We start from the raw sequence: 23,574 nt of genomic DNA on the forward strand, positions 1-23,574 counted from the left end.
AAGAAAGATCTTTGAAGAGATTTCTGTATTTATGATTGATTGTTCTAGTTGCTACTACAAATAGATGTTGCAGGTGGGCACACACTATTCACAGACCCAAGGGTATTTTGGCTGTAGGAACCTTTTATTAGCAGGGGGAGATGGGACAGTTTGAGGCAGAGAGGTCTGCAGCGGGGAGGGGTGCAGCTTGGCTCACTTGGGAGGCTCTGCGGTCAGCACCGGGAAACAGCCCTCATGATGCCACTGGTGGTCACGCAAGCGACGCACAGCCTGCATCTGTGGCTGAAAGGCACCCCACTCATTCCAGTGTCGGAAGTCGCCAGGCTCCAGCAGATACTGATAGCCGCGGTAGCCTGGGTACTGGTAGCCGACCCATCTGGGAAGAGAGTGGGAAAGGTGTAGAGACAGCCAGGGTGCTCCCTCTTCCCCAACCTCTCTCTTGTTACCCATCTTGCAGCTAGTGTCCCAGGAGGGTCCACACACCTGCCTTGCTCGGCCTTTCCTGCCCCATGCTCTGGGGAATGGCCTTCCCATTTCCGGTAGGCCTCAGTAGATTCTCCTCTGAAAAGTGGGCACTGTCACTTGGCTGCTGTTTTGAGTACGCTTGGGGACCAAATGAAATAAATGCCCCCACTGTAGACAGTAAGTCCACACCCACGGGTCCAGGAAGGACAGAATTCAATACATGAATCTTGAGCTCCCAGGTGATGAGGACGAGGCATCAGGAGCCATGTCTCCAAACCTGAGTGGCCCTTCATACGTGGCGGTCTCTCTGACTACTGTAAGCACTGTCCAGTGTCAGATAAATAACCTAGAGTCAAGTCCAGAACCTGAGCCCTGTGGGCCTCAGTTTACTCTCTGGGAGTGGTGATGGCGGTGATACCTCTCGCTCCGTTTCTGGGACTCATTTCCTCTGATGGCTGAGTGCAGCACAGAGGCTCCCTCACCAAAGAAAGGGGCACTCAGCGATTCACTCCACGTTCGGTCCTTGCCTGAACACAAGCCAGGTCTTTTGCTTGCCCTTGGCTGTTTTCTGTAGAGAAAGAGCCAGATCCCGCCCTGTTCCTTCCACACTGCTACAGTGGGTAGTCAAGGCTGGACCATGTCCTCACTGTACAGAGCACACTGGTGTCTCTACTGCTGGGCAGAGGAAACCCCTCTAAGCAGAGAGTGGCCTCAATCCAAGCCTTGCCTCTGGGTGTCCAGCACGTGGCAGGCTCTCAGACAAAACTCAGAATTCTGAGAGGAATGGATGAGGTTCAGGGCGGAAGGAAAAGGGGGCTAGGAAAAGGCTACCATCCTGGAAGCACTATAGAAAGGCAAAAAGGACATTCATTCACAGGGTCCATGACTAGAGACAAGGCCACTGACTCTCCCTAGGTTCTTGAAGAAGTAGGATAAAAGGCTCTGCTTGGGAACCTCAGATGCCAGGAATTTGGGTGGATGAGGAAGCTTCAACCACGCATTGTGCAGCCAGCAGCACGCAGGTGAAGATGGGGTGCCATCTTACCCAGACACCTCTGCTGGAACTACCCTCTGTCCACATCAGCTCTGGCCAGGGCCACATTACTCCTGAGCAGCTGAGAGTCTCTCCACTGTGGGCTTTAGTACTTAGATGGAGGTGGAACTTGTCACTTGCCACAGAAACATGTGATCTGTTGGCAGAACCCCAGGACCCAGTCCGTCATGGAAGACTCTCTGTGTGTGTGTATGTGTGTGTCTGTGTGTCTCTGCATATCTATATGTATGTGACTGTGTGTGCCTGTGTGTGTCTGTGTATATCTATGTGTGGGTCTCTGTGTGTATGTGACTGGGTGTGTATATGTGTCTGTGTGTATCAGTGTATGTTTGTATGCATGTGTCTGTATGCATGTGTGTTTGTATATATATCTGTATGTGTGTGTCTGTGTGTGAATTTGTACATGTGTCTGTGTGTTTATGGGGGACGGTTATGAGGTCTTTCCCAGAGACCTGATGTGACATTTCACCTCTGGTGGCCTTAGCCTCTCTCTCTGCACTTGCTATGAGGTCCAGGACCTGGTTGCTTACGTGCCACCGGAGACGGTCACGCTGCCCACACGGTCACAGAAGCCATATACCCAGAGGCTGGGCACGTCATCCTCTTGGATCTCCATGGTGTTGCCCTTGAAGTTGGCTCCTTCAAACAGGCAGATCTTGTGCTCCTGGGAGTCCTGGGGAGGCCAAGACCAGTCAGAAATGGAAGCTGGGGTGGGTAGAAGAAAGGGATGAGGAGGGACCCCTTGGACTTGCCCAGTGTGGACCCTCCTCCTCTGGGAAGAGAGGATAATGGCTTCTACACCTCAGGTGCCCAAGGATAAAATGGAATCATCCATACAGGCTTAAGTTCTTATGGGGAAATGCGTGGCATCACCTTGCAGCAACACAGAGGCCCAGAGAGGGCAAACATATTGGTTTACAGCACACCGCCAGCAAGGGATAGTACCTTCCAGAGAAGTATCATCCCCAATTCCCAGCAGTCTCTGAGGTATTGGGAAGCCCCTTTCAATGTCTCTTTATATGAATTCTAATCAAGTGAGCTGCAATGGACCGTAGTTGTAGAAGGACAGACAGATGGAGCGTGGATCTGCATTTGAGCCCGAACTGTGGTCCTTATGCCCAACATTGGGCATTTCACTCTGTCCTGCAGGCCTCAGTGTGCTCTCCTATAGAGTGGGTTTGCTGCCACTTCACCCCAGGACTGCGGGTAAGAGACTTTGTGGTTGAATGATAGACCTGGAAGAGACTGAGGTGCACCCTTGAATGCCAGCATAGAAGAGTTCTGGCTGGAACTGGTGTTCTTTTGGTTGTTGATTTTGCTTTTTTTTTTTTTTTTTTTTAGTGCTAGGGATGGAATCCTGGTCCTGCTACATGCTAGGCAAGTGCTCTGCCACTGAGCCCCAGCCTCAGCCCCACTGAGTTTTAAGAGGTGAAGTGCCATGGGGATGTGTAGCCAGCAGGGCGGAGCGAGACCTAGCCCATTGCTGACGAGCTGTGCAGCTTGAAGAACTTCATTTTCCATGCTTGGGCCTCGGATTTCTTATTGTTACAATTAGTGTTGTAATGGCTTCTGCCTACTAGGGCTACTTTACAAATTCCACAAAAGGAAGAGGAAGCGCCGAACATCCAGCAGGTGCTCGTTAAAGGGGTGCTTCATTCAACATTGTCACCTAGCAACGGGGGGGGGGGCAGGGCACAAGCACATCCTTTCGTGAGACACACTTACGTGGAAGACTGTAAGTGAAGTAAGTTAGTTAGCTCTCCCAGAGGGAAGAGCAGTGGACCAAGGGAGGAGTTAAAGGAGAAGGGAAATTTAAGAGGGACTGTGTACGAGAGCTAGAGAGCAAAGTAGGGCAGAGGTCACAATGAGTGGAAGAGAAGGGATAGACAGCAAACATCCTTGAAAGAGGATTGTGGTGTGAGGTGGGGATGGGGACACTGGAGACAAGGTCGCTACTTAATCAATGCCAGTGACTATTACCTATAACTATTGCCATCTTGAGGACCTTGAGGAGGGTCCAGTCTGTGGCTCCCTATTGCAATGCAGGTGAGACCTCATGGTGCCCCATAAAGCCCTGTGGGACCCCACCTTGCAGACACCCCTTCTCACCCTGTGCCTCCACCCCCGGCCACTCCTGCTGCAGTCAAGTGATAGTGTGTCATTTATTCAGCTAGTCTGACCCTGCTGCAGGACTCTGACCTCACTGGCCCCTGGATTACTTTCCCTACAGCTGTCCTTGGGCCAACTCAGCTAGTTCTCAAGCGACCCTCAGGTGCTGGCTGCCCTGCTTACTGCCAGGCCTAGTCTCCCCGCCTACCAACCTACCCCAAGCAGCACAGACCAAGGTTTCTGGTTACTGATGGGCTTCCAGGGCCTGGGGTGGAGTTGGCAGAATCAGGCTACCCTAAACTGTCTAATAGGGTCTCAACCATGTATCTCTGACTGGCCTGGGATTTGCTTTGTAGACCAGATTGACTGTACACTCTCAGAGATCTGCTGCCTCTGGCTCCCTGAGTGCTGGGTTAAAGGTGTGTACCACCACATTTGATCCCAATGGTCAGGTTTTATTTGGGAAACAACTCTTTAATTTCATGAAAGCGGGATGAAAGGGAGGCGGGGACGCAAGAGTGATGTGCGTGGGGTATGCTAGGTGCTCGGGAGAAGGACAGTCACAGGGACACAGACGACAAATCAGACAACTGGACCACTTCCCTAAGTGTAAAAGATCTCCTGGCGTGGGGCTGGGGTGAAGGAAAGGGGCTAGTGCCCCCAGCGGCACCAGATTCGGAACTAATTTATCTGGAGTGGGGCTGGGGTGAAGGAAAGGGGCTAGTGCCCCCAGCGGCACCAGATTCAGAACTAATTTACCTGGGGTGAGGATGAGTGGTAAGAGTTTTAAATTTTTTCTAATATATTTTGTCTAAACGTCTATGTCTAAAATATAACCATAATTTTAATGTTAATGTATCACAAGAACACAATCTTTTATGCTCATGAGAATGGTATGGTGGTGTATGTAAAACCAGGAGAGTGTTATGGCTCGGCTCCATCCAGACCAGATCAATTTCACAGGCTCAGCAACTACTTAGGATCTGATTGTGGTGCAGCACATCTCTAACCCTGGGAGAAATAGGAAGCCTGGGCTACAAATGGCTAGTGCCTACTATATCAGATAGCAACGTCTAGAGCAGTGGTTCTCAACCTTGCTAACGCTGAGACCCCTTTAGTACAGTTCCTCATGTGTAGTGACCCCAACCATAAAATTATTTTTGTTGCCACTTCATAACTGTAATTTTGCTGCTATCATGAGTCGTAATGTAAATGTGTTTGGAGATGGAGTTTAGGCAAAGGGGTTGTGACCACAGGTTGAGAGCCATTGCTCTAGCGGTAACTTCATGGGCACCGTCCTCCTTGAGCATGCGTCTCAACTGCACCCATTCCACAGATGGGCAGATCAGGCTGCCTAACTCACAGTGACGCATTAGTAACGCCTCATAGTCCTGGGTTCTATGCACCTAGCATACCCCACGCACATGAACACACTTTCTTCACAGACATTTCCCACCTCAAGAGGTGAGAGTCAGCACCATCCAAGCCAGGCATGCATGAGTAAAACGTAATTGGCTCATGACTCATAATCAATTCATAATTCTGGAACAACCATGCAGGGCTATCTTCACGATCTAGATTCATCTTCTTTACACCGATCTAAACATCACTAAGCTAACTCAGCATTAATTGTCACAACTGTCCTTCCCAAAGTCCCTTTCTCAGTCACTTCGCAACTTTCTTCTTTTTTCTTTTTGCAACAGGGTCTCGCTTGTAACCAAGGCTAGATCTGAACTCATAACCCTACTGCCTCCCCCTCCCCTGTGCAGGGACCATGGGCCTGTGTCACCATGCTTCCCTGCTCACCATAGACCGCTGTCCCAGTTCCAGCCACTCACCATCCTGATGGGCCGGAAGGACATGAGCCGGTCACTGCGATAACTGCTGCTCCAGGTGTCCCAGCGGGGGTACTCACCCTTCTCCAGGACAAACATCTCCCCACGGAAGGCAGATTGCTCAAAGGCCACCCAGCTGAACACAAGAAGGACCAAGAGGGACAGAGACGGGAAGGTTAACACATCAGCAAGTTCCCTCCCCAGCACAGAGGCCCAGGCACCAAAATGAAAATCCCAAGTGGGTCCAATGGGTCTAGGCTTTATTCTGTGCTAAACCCCTTTCTTTCCTAAGTGCCTTCCCCATCCCAGGCTTCATCACTTCATCTACACTAGCATTTTCTGGAGTTGGCAAAGGATTAAATGAGACACTATTTGTAATTATCTGAGCAAATTATTTTAGCCAATATGGGATTCACACAGACTTTAAATGCTATAAGGACCTGGGGCCAACTAACTAACCACGAAAGATTTTCTTTTAATCTCACTAATAACTAGGAGGAAGTCACTGCTTGCTGCTAATGTGATCCTGATGCCTACTGGTCACTTCTTTCCAACCACGTGAACAACAGGCACTGCTTCCAGTCCTTCAGGCCAGGGTATGAAGTGCTGCTTTGGGTTCAAAGCAAGGCTTCTTACAGGGACCCATGACTTACAATGGAACTAGGTTTTAAATTGCTAGAGTGGTGTAAGCTTGTGTTCAAATAGAACACAGGAGTTGGGCAGGGTGATGCAGCCTGCAATTCCAGCACAAGGGAAAAGCAGCAAGATCATGATATCTGTGGCCAGCCTGGGCTACATAGTGAGACCCTGTCTCCAAACAATGAAATCAAAGGAAGCAAATGTGAGTAGTCCCAGAAGTCCAGATAGGAGAGAAAAAATAATTCCCATTTTCTGAGAACTAGCCTGGCAGGTGGGAGGGGGGGCTGCAGAAACGGAGCGTGACAGTGAGTCTCAGACACCTGGTGAACTCTCATGACGTGACGGCACATGTGAAGGGTCTTTCACAGGGGGTAAATTGGACATTTTTCACTGTGGTCTGATTAGGAGGGTTAGGGCAAAGATTATGGGGGGAAGGGTGATCCTCAGTCTATGTGTGTGGAATTCTAAGGGACCAAGAAAGAACCAGTGGAACACCGTGTTGTCTTCCTGAGGGCTACTGGGACCTTCTCACCAGAAAGATGGCAATGAGGAGACACCCCACGAGCCTCAGGATATTGTCTGAGAGATGAACCAACCACATTAAAGTGACAGGAAGAAAGATGTGAACTTGTCCTCAAAGAACACTAGTGAGGTTTTGTTAACAGACTGGAGAAGAAGAGGAAAATAAGGCTGGTTGGCCGGCTCACTGAAAGGATGGATAGAAGGGTAAATGTATGTATGTATGTATGTATGTATGTATGTATGTATGTATGTATATATGTATGGGTAGGAGGATATGGAGATAAATGAATATATGGATGAATGTGTGGGTTGATGGGTGGATGAATAAGTGGATCAGTAGATGAATGAATAGGTGTATGAGTAGAGGGATGAGTAGGTGCATTCGTGAGGACAGGAAGATCAGTGTGTAGATGGCTGAATAGTTGGATGAATGAACAAATAGGTGATATGGGATGGAAGATGGATAAAAGGGAATAATGGATGGATACTAGACTGATGGATTGGCCTATAGATGGATGTGCAGATGAACAGGTGACACATGTGGCGGACAGAATGTGTAGATGGGGAGGGAACCTCAGAAACTGGTGCCACACAGGTATGAAGACCAGAGACTCTGGGAAATGACAGACTTGAGTTCTAATCCCAGTTCATCATTGACTTATTCACCATGTGATTTGGAGCAGTCACGGATGATGGTTAAACATCAGTAAAAGAGAAGAAGTGACTGCATGCACATTCCTGAAAAGCTTGAGCGTCTGGAGCTAGGGAACTCCTGGAGCAGACTCAACATGAAGCTCACACAGCAGCTCGTCTATGACTAGCGAGGAGGAAGCTACTGCTTATATAAAGACGAGGCAGGTGTGGTCTAGTCACCTGCTCCTCTCCCTCCACCTTCCTCTGTCCTCTTTGGATAGCCCATGAGGACTCAATCAGCAGCGAGAAATGCCAAGTAAGTGTCCCGGTGCCCATTCTCATTGCCTATGACTCATCTGAGCCACAGGCAAGAAAAGGAGGGCAGGAATCAAATGGAGCTTCAGCCCTGAGAGGTGGTGCCCAAACATGGTGTTGGGTTTCAGGCTGAGATTTCCCAGGTAACGTCTCTCTCCTCCTTCCCCTGCTCATCCCCTCTTCATCCTTTTCTTCCCACACACCTGCTGACCCTGACAGAGCCCTTGCCCCTGGATCTCAGGCCCACATCTTTCCGTTTGGGGTACAGCCCCTGAACAACAACAACAGCCGTCTCTCCTTTTGAGGAGAGATACTCTGGCTTTGAGTCATCAGCATCCCAAACATTCTGAAACCTCAAGATGGCCACATCCAGCAGTTTCTGTCCCAGATGGGCTTAGGGAATGGGTGGGACTGACTGGGGTTGACCACACCAGGAATGGAGTGGGCGCGAGAGGCATGAGTGGCCCCCCAAAACAGAACGTAGACCACAGAGTGCTGCTGAGACCCACAGGGAAGTAGTAGATGGCCATCACTGTCGCCTGTCATGCTTGGATGTCTACAGTGCCAACCCCTGTTTCAGAATCATTCTTCCTCTTACCGTTTCAGCTTCAAGGAAGCAGGCTTGGAGACAGGACAAGATACAGGAAGGAGTGAGCATTGGAACCCAAGTAGGTCCGATCTCAATCTGACCTTGAACTCAAGCTGGGCCTTCCTTTTGTGCTGTGGGCAGCTTGAGATGCTTTAAACACTGACTGGCCATTCCCCCTGGGGATTTCATGGTGGAAAAACAATAGCAGAGAGGACAATGGAGATAACCCAGGAGAGATAGTTTTCTGCTTCTGAGAACCGGGAGTAAAATCCAAGAGCCTGTGACAGATGTGGATGCTGCCACTCAGCATGGGTGACCTCACCCATTGACTAAGCCCTCAGTGCCAAGGTCTCCCTGTCTGTTGACTGGGGAGTAGGGTAGCCCTCTCTCAGACAACTTGGTGCTGTTATAGGTGACAAGCTATGCACCTGCATTTTACACTACAGATGTTTGGGAGAGGGGATGTCTGGGGACATGTGGTTCCTCCCAAGGTAGCCTTACAGTGCCAGGTCATCTCTGAGTCTCAGTTTCCTCAACTGTCAATGAGGGAGTACCATACCCCTCCCCCCAGGTGTGCAGAGAAGCTGGGGAAAGACCAAGGGGTGACTACTACTCAGGCACTCTCCAGGCAAATGTAACTGTTTTGTGGTAGAGAGTGTCCCTCCCCGTCCAGCACTCACGGTCCTGAGATGACGATCAGGCTGCGCACTCGGTCAAAACCACGATCCCCCAGGTTCAGGCACTCCCCGGAGAATTCAACCCGACGGCCCTGAAAGTTTTCCTGCTCGAAGACGACCAGCTGTCAAGAGAAGCCCCCCATGACCGGGGAAGATTGAGGGGTGACCTGGCTCCATGGTCCTGACCTCCAAATGAACAAATCTGGTGGACGAGGGGCTCAGATCCAACAACTCCTGAAGGGCTTGTGTCAATCACTGCCAGGATGCCATGACCCTCAGTTTGTGAATGAGCCTGCTCCCTGTCTTCCCACGTCAGTACCATGGGCAGGTGCAGAAATGGGGACCCGTGTCTCCCATTCAAGGTCTCCCTATGTAGCCTAGATTACCTGGAATTTATTCTGTAATCTGGGCTAGCCTTAAACTTGGGATCCTCTGGCCTCCACCGCCAAGTAGTGGGACTAATTGTATGTGTGCCACCGGGCCCAGCTCTTCGAGTTTCTTCTCTGCGTTATTTCTCAGTTAGGCATGACCTCTTCACCAGGAGTCCCCAACTTGGATCTTCCACTGCCTAACTCATATTCCAGGCTACATACATGGCCCTGACCCGGTTCTAGGTGCAGAACCCACTTTCACCGAGAAGCCTTCTTGGATTGCTCCTGCTCTACACTGGGCAGGAACCGAATGCCTTCCACTGTGGTACTCCTCATAGCCAGGTACAACTCTGGGAAGTCACCACTGCCTCTGGGTCTCCCTCCTTCCCCGCCTCCTCCACCTTCTCTTCTTCTTCCTCTTCCTTTTCTTTTCCCAACCTCTACCTTCAAAGAGCTCCTTCTGGGCAGGGGAGATACGAACTGTTTCCTTATTTGTGGACCCAAATATAGGTAATGCTCACTCAGCCCTCATTCGTCTCTGCAGCTCCCATCTGGATTTTTGCATATTTTCTGCCCCAACAGCAACATTACCATTCAGTGATGTCAATGCACCTATCTGGCACCAGGTGCAGGTGGCAGATACTTAAAGTTGGGGAGATTATGGTAGGGATAGTGTTCTGAGGGACCCTTAGGGCCAGGTAGAGGGTTTCCATCAAATCTTAGCTTATATATGGATTGTGGGTTTGCAGGTAGGTATACGCTACCTTGTTAAAAAAGTAATCTAATGATTAAATGCAATGACATAAATCAAAACCAGCCACATCCAGGCCAGATGTGAGTCATAAACCAAGTGTGGCCAGGGCTCTACCTGAGGGTAAAACCACCATAAATCAAACCCCAAGGACAGAGAGTCTGGCTCTCCAGGAGCCCTGCAACTTGGACTTAGGGGAAGAATTTCCAGGAAAATCAGAGGTCAGCCTGGTGGCCTGGTGGCTCTCCTGGGATGAGTGGTCCCTGCCACCAAACACACTCCCCTCTGGTTTCTGGCTTTGCCAACCACTAAGCTCCTATGTACAGTCTGGCCTGGTAGCAGGCATCTTGCAGCAGGAGGACCACTGAACACTTCAGGGAATTCCCTTTCCTTCCAGGCAAGGGTTCTGGGAACCCTTGAGGTTCCCAGACTGTCTGGGAGGGAGAGGTCATGGAGGATGGAGAGCAGGCCAGGGAGGATGGAGAGCAGGCCAGGGATGGTGAAGTACAGGTCAGGTAGGATGGAGAACAGGCCAGGGAGGATGGAGAACAGGCCAGGGAGGATGGAGAGCAGGCCAGGGAGGGTGAAGTACAGGTCAGGTAGGATGGAGAACAGGCCAGGGACGATGGAGAACAGGTCAGGGAGGATGGAGAGCAGAACAAGGAGGATGGAGTGCAGGCCAGCGAGGATGGAGAACAGGTCAGGGAGGACAGAAAGCAAAAAGAGTCAGAGGAAAGAGAGCATAGGGAGGCAGAGACTCAGAAACACGGAAGGGAGAGAAGATCTGCAAAGGAGAGAGAATGAGGATGGAGGGGAGGAAGGGGAGGAGGGATGAGGAGAGTGTGGATTGTAAAGCCTCCCCTGCCCATCCTGTCCTTACCTTATAGCTCCCAGGAGGCAGGTCCCCTGTTTTGGTGCTGGGCCTGGGCACAGAAGCTGGGCCAGGGGCCAGGCCAGGGGCTGGGGCTGACCCTGTGGTTGGGCCCCCCTTCCCCTTGCCATCAGGCCCGGGGTTCACCGCCATGGTAGCCACAGCCTTAGCAGCCTGAGACATGGTTCCTGATGCTGCAAAGAAAAATAAATCTTTGGGTTGAATGATTTTGGGGCGGCAATCCCAAGTGGCCTCTACCCTTATGCTTCTCACCCGGTGACAAGGCTCCTTCACAGACATCGACTCCCCCTGGGAAACAAGACACCCTGAAGCTGTCCCTCTCCTGGGCTATGTCCTTCCTTCAAGCCCCACACTCTGCTACTCTCTTCCTTGGCCCCTTGTGCTTGTTTACTATCACATGTGTTTGTAGCAGGCTTTACCACATCAGCTGAGTGACAGCTCACTCAGGAGTGTTTCATCAAATACAGTAACAAATGCCTCACACCCACCTTAACTGTGGGCTGGAAGGGGGGCGCGTCTGGATCTCCTGTTACAATCTAGATAGAGTAAAGGTGCCCTGCCATCTACAGGGCAGTCGCCTCCCTCCTCAGCCAGCAGATGGACAGGCACCTGGGTTACTAAATGCAACCTTGTAAACACTTCTATCTAGGACAGCTTGCTTGGCTCTCTGCTAGAAGCATGGGAGCTGCTCAGCCAATATCTGTTCAGAAACTCAGTGTAAGTGTGTGTGTCCTGAGCCTCTCCCAACCATCCGCCCCTGGCGTCCTCTGAGGGCAGATGTGGGTGTGCAAACATCAGCCTGGCACTTGGGTTTGGGAGGTTTAAGAGGAGGGAGTGGCGTGCTTCTGGCACTCTCCACCAGAACTGTGACTTGTGACCTCAGCTCTCCTGGTCCCTCAAAAAACAGACTTCTTGGCACGGGACATACCTGATTGCACTATCCCCTGGATTCTGTTGATAATTTACAAACCACTGGAGTACTGGGGCCCAGAGAAAACTCCTTTGGTCTAGCTGGGTTCCCAACATCTTCTCTCTAACTGGGCGAGCGCACACCTCCCAGCCTTCTGCAGGAGGACTGGCTGCTCAGTTGCCCACACATCTGAGCCACATCTGGGGCTTTCAACCACCCTCAACCTTGTCTCTGTCCTCAGAGGCCCCTCCTTGCCCAGCATTGGGTTCATTCTCCCTGCCCCTCCAATCTGCCTCTGGCAGAATACTTTTATCATTGCTTGTCTCTCTTCTTCCCTTCCTCTATTTCTGTTTTGTTGTTTTAAGAGAGGGTCCCTCTCTGTAGCCTAGGCTAGTTTCCAGTTCTCAGCATCCTTCTGCCTTGAGAGAGGGCTAGACAAGTATGCACGGGCAACAGCTCTGGTTTTTGCTTCTTCCCAGTGTCTGTCCAGTTCTTCATCATACTCTCTCTTTCTATTTTCACCCTTCTTCCCTTTATTTCCACCTTCCCCCAGTTCTCTGGCAGTGTGGCGGTCCCCTCTTACCTGTGTTGGAGGCAGGCGGGTGCTGTGGGTGCCTCAGGGCCGACCCCCCATTTTATAACCTGGCAGACACTAGGGTCTATAGTGTGCAGTACAAAGAGGTAGCTGGCTCAGCAAGCTTGGACAGGCTCCAGGGCTGGCTCTGCCCCGGTACTGCACAGGCTAGCACTTTTCATTGTGAGCCTGGAACACAGTGAAAGCCTGGCCCCAACCCTATTCTGACTCCAGTGTCCATTATCCTGACTGGAGGAGGCCCAGGGCCCTGCTGGCTGCCAGCCTAGGGTAGGGAAGGGGCACCAGGTAGGAGGCAAGCTGAATTAGAATCCTGCCTCAGGGCCAAACACAGAGCACAGCTTCAGAAGTCTCCGTCTACAGGTACAGGTGACATGCCTCCCTGTGGGATGCTATGCAGAACTGAAGAGAACACTGCGTTTGAACATGCTCCATCAAGACAGAAGGGCTCTCAGTTCACAGCCCCATTCCTGAGCACTTCTGTGTGTTTGCAGCCCCTGGCCTTGTGATTGGCTCAGAAGCAAGCCGCCCCACCCTGGCTCTTACTGCACTGGCTTCTTAGTTGTGGAAGGCTGGGTGCAGAGGTCAGCACTGGCCAGAGGAGGCAGGCAGGCTCTAACCCGCACGCTTCATCTCAGGCCATCTGACCTTGGCACTGACTGAGGTCTGCCTGACATCCTGTTTCTAGTGTGGTGGCGTGGGCTGGATCTCAGGTTTAAGGCAAGGCCCTTCCTAACTGCCCATCAGCTTCCAGGGACTGAACCCAGGACTGCTGCCAGGGTGAGGAACACGGAGTCTCTGAGCAATCTCACACCCCCCATGGCTGGGTAAGGGGCCAGCACTTCACACATGGCCTGGACCCTCACAGGTCCCCGACAGCGTGAGAATAAAATATGGGGTGTGGGGGGGGGAATTCTAGTGTTCACTAGAGGGTTGGGAGACAGGTAATGGACAGCCAAGGTGAGGACAGAGATCAAAGGGTGAAGCGTGATAAGCAGGAAGGGAGGTGGAGAAGACTACAGAAGGGAGAGCTGGAGGGAGCCTGAGGCAAGAGAGAAAGCCGGCTGGCCATGTGTCCTTGTGGGCCAGTGAACTCCAGCAGGTGGAAGGCAGATGGTCCCCCATTTACCCAAACAGACGAGAGCAGCTTTCACCCTTGTCCACAGTGTGAACCCCAAGTGTACTGAGGCATGTCTTCAGCCCCAGTGGGATACTTCTTCCTCTGAGAAACCCTTCTTCTTTGGGAAGTCCAGGACCCCCACACAGCCTAGCTCTATCTTGTGGTCACTCTGGCCTGGGACCAACGCTGGCCCTGCCCCTCTGCCCACGAGTCCCTCTCCCTGCTAACCTCCTCTCTGCCTTTCATCCCAGGCCAAGTCCTTGAAGGGCAAGCTGGGAACACAGGATGGGGCAGCCACTGTGTGTCGGGCCAAGATGCCTGTGGTGGGGGCCACCCACAGATCTGGGCTTCAAGGGCAGGATCTCGGGTAGTTTCGTCCCCCTACCACCCTGCCAATGGGCAGCTTGCCAGAGGTTCTGGGAGATGCGGAGCAGCCTCTTTGCTGGGCAGCTCTTCTCTGAGCACTTTGTGACTCTGCTGTCTGCCTTCAGATGAACCATTTATAGACAAGAAGGTGGGTGGCTCCTTTGTCCCCTCCCAGCCCTCTTCCCCATGTGGAATTGGCACTCACACTACCCTTTTATCTCTTTTTAGTTTATTGAGATAGGGTGTAGCCCAGGCCGACCTCAAGTTCTCTGTGTAGCTGAGGTGAGCTCCCGCCTCCACATCCCAAGTGCTGGGATTTCAAGTGTGCACCACCATGCAGGGCTGTTCCTTCTAACCTCCCAAGTCCAGACTCTTAGACACTATGAGCTCCTGCTTTGGGGGAACTGGCATTTATAGTGATAAGTACTTCTGCTAGCAAGGATAGCAGAAGTTGCCAAGACCGAGACAGCTAACAGCTATTACACCTGTGCTCTCGGGCTAACCATTAACATTAAACATTTTTTTATTATGCATGTGTGTGTGTGTGTGTGTGTGTCTTCATGCGTGCCCACATGGAGTTCAGTTCTTTCCTTCCATCATGTGATCCTCAGCACTGAAGTCAGGTCATCAGACCTGGTGGTAGGTACCCTTTGGACCATCTCATCGGCCATCAGTCCTCACTTTGTCTTTTTGTTTGTTAGTTTTCCAAGACAGGGTTTCTCTGTGTAGCGCCGGCTGTCCTGGAACTCACCCTGTACACCAGGCAGGCCCTGAACTCACAGAGATCAGCCTGCCTCTGCTTCCTGAGTGCTGTAATTAAAGGCGTGCGCCCCCACTGCCCGGCCCACTTTGTCTTTTCACTTCCATTCGATACGTAAGTGCGGTTCAGTTGCATCAGGACCCTTCTCACAGGTATGGGGTGCAGGACCAGGCTGCTGCCTGTGGAGCCTGCATCCCATTCACCCTTTGCCAAGTCCTGCTTGTGTGACAGCTCTTTTGTCATTTTCAGGAAGGAAGAGATGTTGCTGTTTCCTGCCCATCAGGGAACTCACTCTTTATCTGGTCACCTCACCCAGCAGCAGGAGTGAGTTTTACCACAAGCAGTTCCTGCCATGCTACCTACTCTTGTGACTGCCCTTCTCAGGCTGTCTCAGAGGCAAGGCTCAGGGAGCCACTCGGGTGTTTGTCTGCCATGCTTTGCTCTGTGAAGCATGTTTGCAGGCCGCAGCCCCTTGCTTCTGCATGCACAGACGCTTCCACAGGGCTTGCAGCTGGCACCGGCTCTGGCCCTGACTAACACTCTTTTTTTTTTTAATTGATTTTATTGGGCTATGTATTTTTCTCTGCTCCCCTCACTTCCTCTCCCCTCCTCTTCAACCCTCTCCCATGGTCCCCATGCTCCCAATTTACTCAGGAGATCTTGTCTTTTTCTACTTCCCATGTAGATTAGATCCATGTTTGTCTCTTAGTGTCTTCTTTGTTGTCTAGATTCTCTGGGATTCTGATCATCACTCTTAATTCCCCCTCTGAAGATTTGTGCTCTGTCTCCTCTGTATTTGCTGTCCAAAGCCTTTGCCCCGTGCCCCTGGGGTTTTGCTTAGACTGCCCCTTCTTCCAAGCCACTGTGGAAATCGTCTCTATCCTTTAAATGTGTGGCCTCAAGCCAGAGCCTGATGCCCAACTGGAAGAGGCAGGGGCATGTGGAGTGGTGGGGGAGGGCAGGCACAGCAGTCTTGAAGTCTGGCTTATGTCTGTCCTACCATGCAGACAGACAGAATGTCACCCACTGTCAAGGTGATGCTGGGCCCCAAGTCTAGGGCTTTCCTAGTCCTAGTCAGGAGTCCCGTGGAACTGATGGAGGTGGACGGTCTGCCTCGTATCTTCTCTAGTGCTGGCCCTGGGGCAAGCCACTCTTCCCTCCCTACTAAAGCCAGAGCTGCTGACATGTCCATCCTGGGCCTTGGCCAGGACTGGCTTTTGTTTCTACCGCTGGCTTGCTGAGTTTGTGTTTGTCCCTCGGGGGCCCTGTCCCTTTCCTGCCTATAAGAGCCTGACTTTGCCTGGTCCTGCTTCTGACATTTGCTCTGGGCCTTTCTTGGTAAGTCTGGGTGGGAGGCAGGAGTGGAGCTGAGCTCTCTGATGGCATCGTTTTGGGGATGTCATTGATCACCCTAAATGCCATCACAACCCAGGTAGTCTCTGGATGTCCAGACTGCTGCCTGTTACTCTTATTTAAATGCCAAGTTGTTTTCCCCTCATCATTTTGTGTTCTGTGTGTCCACTATGAGAGCCATACATCAGGCTGGTGCTGCACTTGTGTGTGTGTGTGTGTGTGTGTGTGTGTGTGTGTGTGTGTGAAATGTGCTTACCGCATTCCACCCACATAGCCATAGCGGCCCCACTGTGAGCTGGGGATGGAAGCGAAGAGACCCAGATGTGGCTGGGAAGATGCCATTTGCAGATGGGTGGGACGGGAAAAGGGTCGCTGTAGTCTGAGAACACCCAGACCCATCCGGATTCTGCCCCTGCTTCAGTTGAGGATGTGCCTGGGAATCAGACAGAAGGTGACTGTGTTCTTCTCTCTGTAGGACCAGGCCAACATGACCCTGCAGTGCACCAAGTCAGCCGGACACTGGCGGGTAGGAAGTGAGCATGTGTCCTGGGAGGGGAGGGAGGAAGCCAGCTAAGATCCCCAACTGCAGCTTCACGGGGGAGGGGTACCGACTCCATGCATGCACCCAAGTTTCAGACAGGAAGTCACACATCTCCTGGTACTCACTGCTGAGTCACGTCACACAATCTTCCTTCTGTATCTCTTTGACCAAGCGTGGCTTTGGAAAGAGAAACTAAAAGCTGGAAGTGATGGCACACACCTGTAATCCTAGCGCTGAGGAATTGGAGGTCGGAAGCTTGTAAGTTCAAGGCTAGCCTAGGCCTCATGAGATCATAGCTCAAAAAAAAAAAAAAAAAACCTTTGGAGGAGCCACATGAAAGTCTTCCATGAAGGCCTTGAGAAATGGAAACTCTGCTACATTCCCACCTGATGTCAGTGGGAGGTGATGGTGGACAGACGTTGTCTGTACTCTGGGCCTGTGCTGTCCAGGGCCACGTCATAGTCCACTTTGCTCACCACCTGACCCAGGAGGCACTTGAGTATGTGACCTTGGTTGACTTGTTTGGCTCCACCCTGAATCCAGGGTGAGACCCTCAGTGCTTACTGAACCCTGATGCTCACACATCTCCCTTCTTTCCTGCGCAGATGGTGGTGTGGGATGAAGAGGGCTTCCAGGGCCGACGGCATGAGTTCACAGCTGAGTGTCCCAGTGTGCTGGAGCTTGGCTTTGAGACTGTGCGATCTTTGAAAGTCCTGAGTGGAGCGTGAGTCTGAGGATATTGAGTCAGGATGGGGTAGGGGCAGGAAGGGATCTAAGGACGGATGCTAGAACCTATCCATGTTCCCAGATGTACACTTTAATTGTACCTATGTGCCCCTCCCATGTGCAAGAGAGAATGCAGGGATGTTGAGTCACAGTAAGGGACACCATCACACAGTCCCTGCCCACTAGATGAGGCATCCCCACGGGGTTTGAAGATGTCCCTCCTAGACATAAACTGAAAGTTAGCATTACTTACACCCAGATCCTCAAGACTAGCATCCTGCAGCAGCCCTTGCTACAATGATGGGAAGATTTATAAATCTGCTCAATCTGCTTGAGACTCACCAGCCACACATGGCCGTTGAGGAAGAATTTCAAATATATTTTCTGTGACTTAAGAGTTGAATTTTAATTTTTACTTAATCTTAAAGATCAAATGTAATTAGTGGTATGTGACTCATGTTTATTCCACTGGGTAAAATATCCCAGAAAATTAGGAAGAAGACCAAAAGGAGAGTGGTACTTGGTCTGACTTAGAGCCCAGGCTTTGTCTGTGGGTACCTCCCAAGGTCACCTTGGTGGTCTATATAGCATCTCACACCATACCAATTGTTCTTTTAGCGTCTGCTCTACTCAGGTTGGGAAACAGGGCTCAGGACAGCTGCCTGTGTAGGGACAGTGCCCTGCAAGCTGCCAGGGGAGGCTGGACAGAAGGAAAAGAGCCTGGAATCTTCAGAGGGTGACACAAAACAAAAGGGATTGGTAGAGGGTGACTTCCGGGCTTCAGCTCAAGGTGAGACCATGGAAGTCCCTCCTGCCACAGGAAATGAGCAGGAGAGAGAAGCTATCCCAGAAGCCTCCCCGAGGCAGGAAAAGGAGAAACAGCTCAGGGAAGACACTCCCGACCACTCAGACGGTCAAGTTCTGTGTCTGACAGGATCAGGAGGAAACAATGAAACTGAGGTCAGCCCATGGCTGACTCCTGTCTACATGATGTGACCTTTGTGGCAATGAATGTGTGAGGACTTCAGGGCACCTGCCTAGGGCAGTCCCTTTCCTGTTGGACACTTGAAGCCAGAGTGATGCTGGCCTTAGGCAGAATCTCCTATGTTGGGTTTAGGCAGGGTTTCCCACAGTTGGCATTAGCAAGGTCTAGGCACGATTGCTCCTGGGTAGGGTGACCTGGGTGCTGTTCCAGTGTTGGCTTCCACTTACTGAATGACCACTGCACCCCCCCTCCCAAGTTATAAAGTCATAACAACCCAGGTATTGTCAAGTGGCCTTAGAGGCCGATGGCCCCTTTCGAGCCCCGGTCCAGTTCTCAGGTTGGCAGCTCTTCTTTCTTTCCATTTCTGCCCTGTCTGTCTACAGGTGGGTGGGCTTTGAGCATGCTGGCTTTCAAGGGCAACAGTACGTGCTGGAGAGGGGCGAGTACCCTGCCTGGGATGCCTGGAGTGGCAACACAGCCTACCCTGCTGAGAGGCTTACCTCCTTCCGGCCTGTGGCCTGTGCCGTGAGTCCTACTGCCTGCGCCCGGGGTGACCAGAGCCCAGTTCATGGACCCTTGGGGGGATGATGTCCAAACTCAAGCTTAGATCCATCATCTAGAGAGTGATGTGGTGGTTTCTCTCTTCTGTGACCTTAGGGTTCTGTAATTTGACATAAAGCGATAGTACACATGCTGTGGCTGTACCCCAACATGAAACCTCAGCCTGTAGCAATTTTGGTTATGGTGGGAGCCCTTTTGTGTGGTATTTCCCTCTTTTCATGGTCCGGGGCCCCTGGGAAAGCTGGGTGCCAGGAAAGGCAGAACTGGCCAGGAGGCTAGGTCCTATGTATCGTCCCCCAACTCACCATCTTCTTTCCACTGTGCACTGCTGCTGTTGATGGAGCGCGGATGGAGTCAGGCATTGTTCTCCTTTGCCAAAGATGGAAAGGAGATATGGTTGGCTCGATGTTACAGCTGTGGGGAAATGGCACCTCAGAAACACTGTGTGGTGTACCTGAGCTCAGCCAGCTGGCAAAGGGCCGAAGTCTAACCCAGATATTCATACGTTTCTTAAAACACAACACCCTATTTTCCTGCCTGGTCTCCTGCTATGGGACACTTAGATCAGTTATGGTGGACATCCTTGTAGTTTGTTCTGTCCTTGATCCTTTGGAAGGACAGATGCTATGAAGGACAGATTGGCAACGGTTCCTGTTGCCAATCTCAGAGCTCTGGACAAAAGGCTGACTTGGGAGACAAAGGCTGAGTGAGGAGCAGCGGCTCCAGTGTGTCCAGTCTGGCGCCTGGTGGTCTGACCGAGCTCTCTGTTATCTGTAGAACCACCGTGACTCTAGGCTGACCATCTTTGAGCAGGAGAACTTCCTCGGCAGGAAAGGCGAACTGAGCGATGACTACCCCTCTCTGCAGGCCATGGGCTGGGACGGCACTGAAGTGGGCTCCTTCCGTGTTCAATCTGGGGCGTAAGTAGACCCACAGCCCTGGCTGGCAATACAGAGAGATGTGGGCAGGGTTGGGACACGTTCTGTAGAGACTGTGGGCACAGCATGCCAGAGAACACGGAGGCACAGAGGGCACTGCTTGTGACAAGTGGACACCCGGAGCAAGCTGGCTTAGGGACAGAGGATATATGTGGGCCCCTGTGATCAGCTTCAGGCACAGCTGGATCCAGAAGCTGCTGGAATCTGCCTTTCTCCCGATCTCACTCCCCTGGCTCTATTCTTAAACTAGCTCTTCCCCAATGCAAAGACAGAGAGACTTTGGCCTTATGCTCTACTCCTAGCAGGAGTGATAATATTTGCCTTACTCCGGCTAAGTTTCTAGGAAAAGAGCATATTGGCCCAGCGTGGGTCATGTGCTCCCTTCTGAACCAATCACCACGTCCAAATGAATGGGATGCTCTGATTGGATGGCTAGGGTCACATGTTTTTTGAGACTCTTGCTTCAGTTTCCCTGCCTTGACTGGGACTGAGAGGGAGACCTGGTGTGTGAGCAGAAGTCTCTTTCTCCAAGGTGCTTGGCTCCCGCAGGCAAGGATGAGGGCGGGAAGCGGAGCTTTTGTTCAGATAGCAAGGAACCAGATTCAGGTTGTGTTTCAATATGGCTGACACTGTTCTCTGCATGATTCTCTGTTCTGGAGAGAACACAGTGGAGGCTTGGGGAACCCAAGTCAGGAATCCATGTTGTGAATAACGCAAGGGCCCATGTCTTGGAACACCTATGAGAAAGGGCTGGACGAAGAAAGACTTCCTGTCTATCTCCTTTCCTTCTTTATGCACTGGCTCCTCTATGCACAATGTCTGCATGGGGAGACTAGTTCCGGGCTTCCTACACCAGGGCTCACTCTAGGGGAGGCAGCTGCTCATAAAGTAATCTTAAAACTCTTCAGTTTTATCCCTATTCCGGAGGGACAACCACGGCTTGGAGGAGACAGGTGGATGGATAGTTTTGAGGGAGACCATATACTGTGACCCTGAAAAGTGGCTGGAAGGGTGTTTTAGCCCCAGGGAACAGCAGCAGTGAGGGAAAGAGAGAGCTCCCGCACACACAAGTGTAGTACAGGACCACAAAGCCAACCTGGCTGGTTGGGCTTTTCCATGCATTGCTGCCTGACTCGGTTTGGGCCTCAGAGCCCCTGTGTGGTAGTCATCTCTTCTGTTTCCCAGGTGGGTTTGTTCCCAGTTTCCTGGCTACCGAGGTTTTCAGTACGTACTGGAGAGTGATCACCACTCGGGTGACTACAAGCACTTTAGGGAGTGGGGCTCCCACGCCCACACCTTCCAGGTGCAGAGTGTGCGCAGGATCCAGCAGTGAGCACCACGCACAGGCGCACTGGGGGGCCTTTGTGAATGACGGAGTGGCCGGCTGGAGATGTGGCTGCTCTTGGCTACCCCATGCCTCTTGCGAACCTTGCATCCCTGTCAGCCAGTCCCCATGCCCCAGCAGCTCATGAAGCTCAAAGAAATAAAATTAAAAACAGAAGGCTCGGTATCTGTTGTGCTTTTCAATTTTACTTGCCTTCCTGAAGCAGCAATCTGTAGCTTTATAAAATTTCTGTTATTTGTCTGGGTTTGAGGTTTATTTTTATCATCCCCCCATGTGTGTGCGTGTGTGTGTGCATACCCACACCTGTGTTTGTGGTCCCTATGTATGCAGAAGAAGGCTTCTATCCCTTGGAACTGGGTTACAGGTGGTTGTGAGGGGCTGGATGTCGCACATCTCTAGCCCTTTTGTCTTTTTTACTGATTTAGACTTTAATTTTTTATTTTATTTTATGTGTCTGGGTGTCTTGCCTACACGTAGGTCTATGCACCACCCGTATGCAGTGCCCATAGCGGGCAGAAGAGGGCATCAGGTCCCCAGAGACTGGTTGTGGGCCTCCATGTCTGTGCTAGGACCCGAAGCCAGCCGGCTCCTCTGGGAAGAGCCTGGTCAGTGGGCACGCACGCACTCTGTCAGCAGTTGCAGTCAGACCAGAGAAAGGCTCTTTGCCATCCCTTTGAGCCTGACCCAATGGGTGGCTCTGCCACTTCCGTGGTGTCATTTGTGTTTTACAGATCCAGGCCCTTGTCAACAATACACATCAGAGCTTCCTCAGTTCCCTGCAAGGGAGGGTCCCAGTCAAACCCAGAGCTCCCAGATAAAGCTCATCTTTGCTTCCTTGACTTGGCCTTCCCTTTTCACAGGCTCCCACACCCACTTGGCATTATATGGGTTCTGACGATCTGAACTTTGGTCCTCATGCTTTTGTGCGAAGTGCCTAGCCACTGAGTGCTCCACTTTTTGAGAATGTCACTATGTAGCCCAGGCTGCCCTAGGGCCACCATCATCTTGGGTTTTGCTAGGATTTAGTCGTAAAACATTCTGCTTGTTTTCTGTGTGTAAATTACAGGAATTGGACTAAAGTCCCAGGCATCCGAGGCCAGTGGTTCACCCCTGAGCTATAACCCAGCCCCATCTTGCCCTGTCTTGTCTACATCTTCCTCCCCTAAGAATTTTGATAAACCAAGTAAAGCAGTACATGCCTGTTGGGATCAGCCCTCAAAAGATCGAGGCTAGCCTGGATTATACAGTCAGTGTGAGGCTCAGAGAGGTTAGGAAATTTTCCTGAGGCCACCCAGCTTATAAGATCATTTAGCCCTCTGTGGGTCATGCAAAGTTTTGGGGGCATGATGCAGAGACAAAGGGGATCAAATGAGGCTTGTAAACAGTAAGGTTGATGGTTTATGTTTTCCCCTAAGAGTTGAGAAAGTCGGGGCTGGAGAGATGGCTCAGAGGTTAAGAGCACTGATTGCTCTTCCAGAGGTCCTGAGTTCAATTCCCAGCAATCACATGGTGGCTCACAGCCATCTATAATGAGATCTGGTGCCCTCTTCTGGCATGTAAGCATACATGGAAGGAATGGTGTATACATAATAAATAAATAAATCTTTTAAAAAAAAAAGAGTTGAGAAGGTCATCCTCACACTTTTTTACAAGTAACTGTGTCATATATGTCATAGAAAAGCCGTATGCCTCTGGGAGCAAGGAAGGGAATATTGGTGGAAGGAAAAAAGGGAGGGCGAGAGAGGTCACTGGAGTTTGATACCTCTATAGGAGCCAGCTCAAGCCAGGAGGGAGGCTGGCATCTGTATTAAAATATAAGACAGGGGGCACTGAGCTGAACAGAGATCTCTCAACAGAAGAAGTTCAAATGGCCAAAAGACACCTAAGGTCATGCTCAACTTCCTTAGCGATCAGGGAAATGCAAATCAAGACAACTTTAAGATACCATCTTACACCTGTCAGAATGGCTAAAATCAAAAACACCAATGATAGCCTATGCTGGAGAGGTTGTGGAGAAAGGGGTACACTTATCCATTGCTGGTGGGAATGCAAACTTGTACAACCACTCTGGAAAGCAGTGTGGCGGTTTCTCAGAAAATTTGGGATCAACCTACCCATGGACCCAGCAATACCACTCTTGGGAATATACCCAAGAGAGGCCTTATCATGCAACAAAAATATATGCTCTACTATGTTCATAGCAGCATTGTTTGTAATAGCCAGAACCTGGAAACAACCTAGATGCCCCTCAATTGAAGAATGGATGAAGAAAGTATGGAATATATACATATTAGAGTACTACTCAGCAGTAAAAAACAAGGACTTCTTGAAGTTTGCAGGCAAATGGATGGAAATAGAAAACACTATCCTGAGTGAGGTAAGCCAGACCCAAAAAGAGGAACATGGGATGTTCTCACTCATATTTGGTTTCTAGCCATAAATAAAGGACATTGAGCCTACAATTCGGGTTCTTAGAGAAGCTAAATAAGAAGGAGAACCCAAAGAAAAACATATAGGCATCCTCC

General features: G+C 51.0%; 2 protein-coding genes across 8 annotated transcripts; one reads left to right on the forward strand and one right to left on the reverse strand.

The window, feature by feature from the left end:
- Window positions 1-88: 88 nt before the first annotated feature.
- Crybb1 (crystallin beta B1) lies at window positions 89-12,492 on the reverse strand. Of its 2 annotated transcripts, none has more exons than XM_050121177.1 (6): window positions 12,346-12,492; window positions 10,841-11,025; window positions 8,842-8,960; window positions 5,467-5,599; window positions 2,050-2,192; window positions 89-376 (listed from the first exon to the last, which is right to left on the reverse strand). In XM_050121177.1, exons 2-6 carry the CDS (start codon window positions 11,012-11,014, stop codon window positions 193-195), a joined length of 753 nt encoding a protein of 250 aa, XP_049977134.1. In that variant the 5' UTR covers window positions 11,015-11,025; window positions 12,346-12,492; the 3' UTR covers window positions 89-192. The 2 variants fall into 2 exon arrangements, with proteins under 2 accessions (XP_049977134.1, XP_049977135.1); XM_050121178.1 differs by lacking the exon at window positions 12,346-12,492 and adding an exon at window positions 11,341-11,610.
- A 511-nt stretch (window positions 12,493-13,003) lies between these two features.
- Window positions 13,004-21,159, forward strand: Cryba4 (crystallin beta A4). 6 transcript variants are annotated; one of them, XM_050121179.1, is made up of 7 exons: window positions 13,004-13,134; window positions 14,850-14,924; window positions 16,429-16,479; window positions 17,100-17,218; window positions 18,589-18,730; window positions 19,544-19,686; window positions 20,890-21,159. In XM_050121179.1, exons 3-7 carry the CDS (start codon window positions 16,441-16,443, stop codon window positions 21,035-21,037), a joined length of 591 nt encoding a protein of 196 aa, XP_049977136.1. In that variant the 5' UTR covers window positions 13,004-13,134; window positions 14,850-14,924; window positions 16,429-16,440; the 3' UTR covers window positions 21,038-21,159. The 6 variants fall into 6 exon arrangements, with proteins under 6 accessions (XP_049977136.1, XP_049977140.1, XP_049977139.1 ...); XM_050121181.1 differs by lacking the exon at window positions 13,004-13,134 and adding an exon at window positions 13,315-13,988; XM_050121180.1 differs by lacking the exon at window positions 13,004-13,134 and adding an exon at window positions 14,327-14,714.
- The last annotated feature ends 2,415 nt before the right edge of the window (window positions 21,160-23,574 follow it).

The sequence above is a fragment of the Alexandromys fortis genome, unplaced genomic scaffold, assembly GCF_014885135.2.
Source record: "Alexandromys fortis isolate MF-2015 unplaced genomic scaffold, M_Fortis_MF-2015_v1.1 scaffold_197, whole genome shotgun sequence".
NCBI classification, from domain to species: domain Eukaryota; kingdom Metazoa; phylum Chordata; class Mammalia; order Rodentia; family Cricetidae; genus Alexandromys; species Alexandromys fortis.

Excerpts from the sequence above, each read along its gene's own strand:
- Crybb1 (XM_050121177.1), bottom strand. The coding sequence starts at position 11,014 with ATGTCTCAGGCTGCTAAGGCTGTGGCTACCATGGCGGTGAACCCCGGG. Across the intron at positions 8,961-10,840 it reads TGCCTCCTGGGAGCTATAAG|CTGGTCGTCTTCGAGCAGGA; the intron begins GTAAGGACAGGA and ends TTCTCTTGACAG. Across the intron at positions 5,600-8,841 it reads CTGATCGTCATCTCAGGACC|CTGGGTGGCCTTTGAGCAAT; the intron begins GTGAGTGCTGGA and ends TCTTGTGTTCAG.
- Cryba4 (XM_050121179.1), top strand. The coding sequence starts at position 16,441 with ATGACCCTGCAGTGCACCAAGTCAGCCGGACACTGGCGG. Across the intron at positions 16,480-17,099 it reads AGTCAGCCGGACACTGGCGG|ATGGTGGTGTGGGATGAAGA; the intron begins GTAGGAAGTGAG and ends TTTCCTGCGCAG. Across the intron at positions 19,687-20,889 it reads TTCCGTGTTCAATCTGGGGC|GTGGGTTTGTTCCCAGTTTC; the intron begins GTAAGTAGACCC and ends TCTGTTTCCCAG.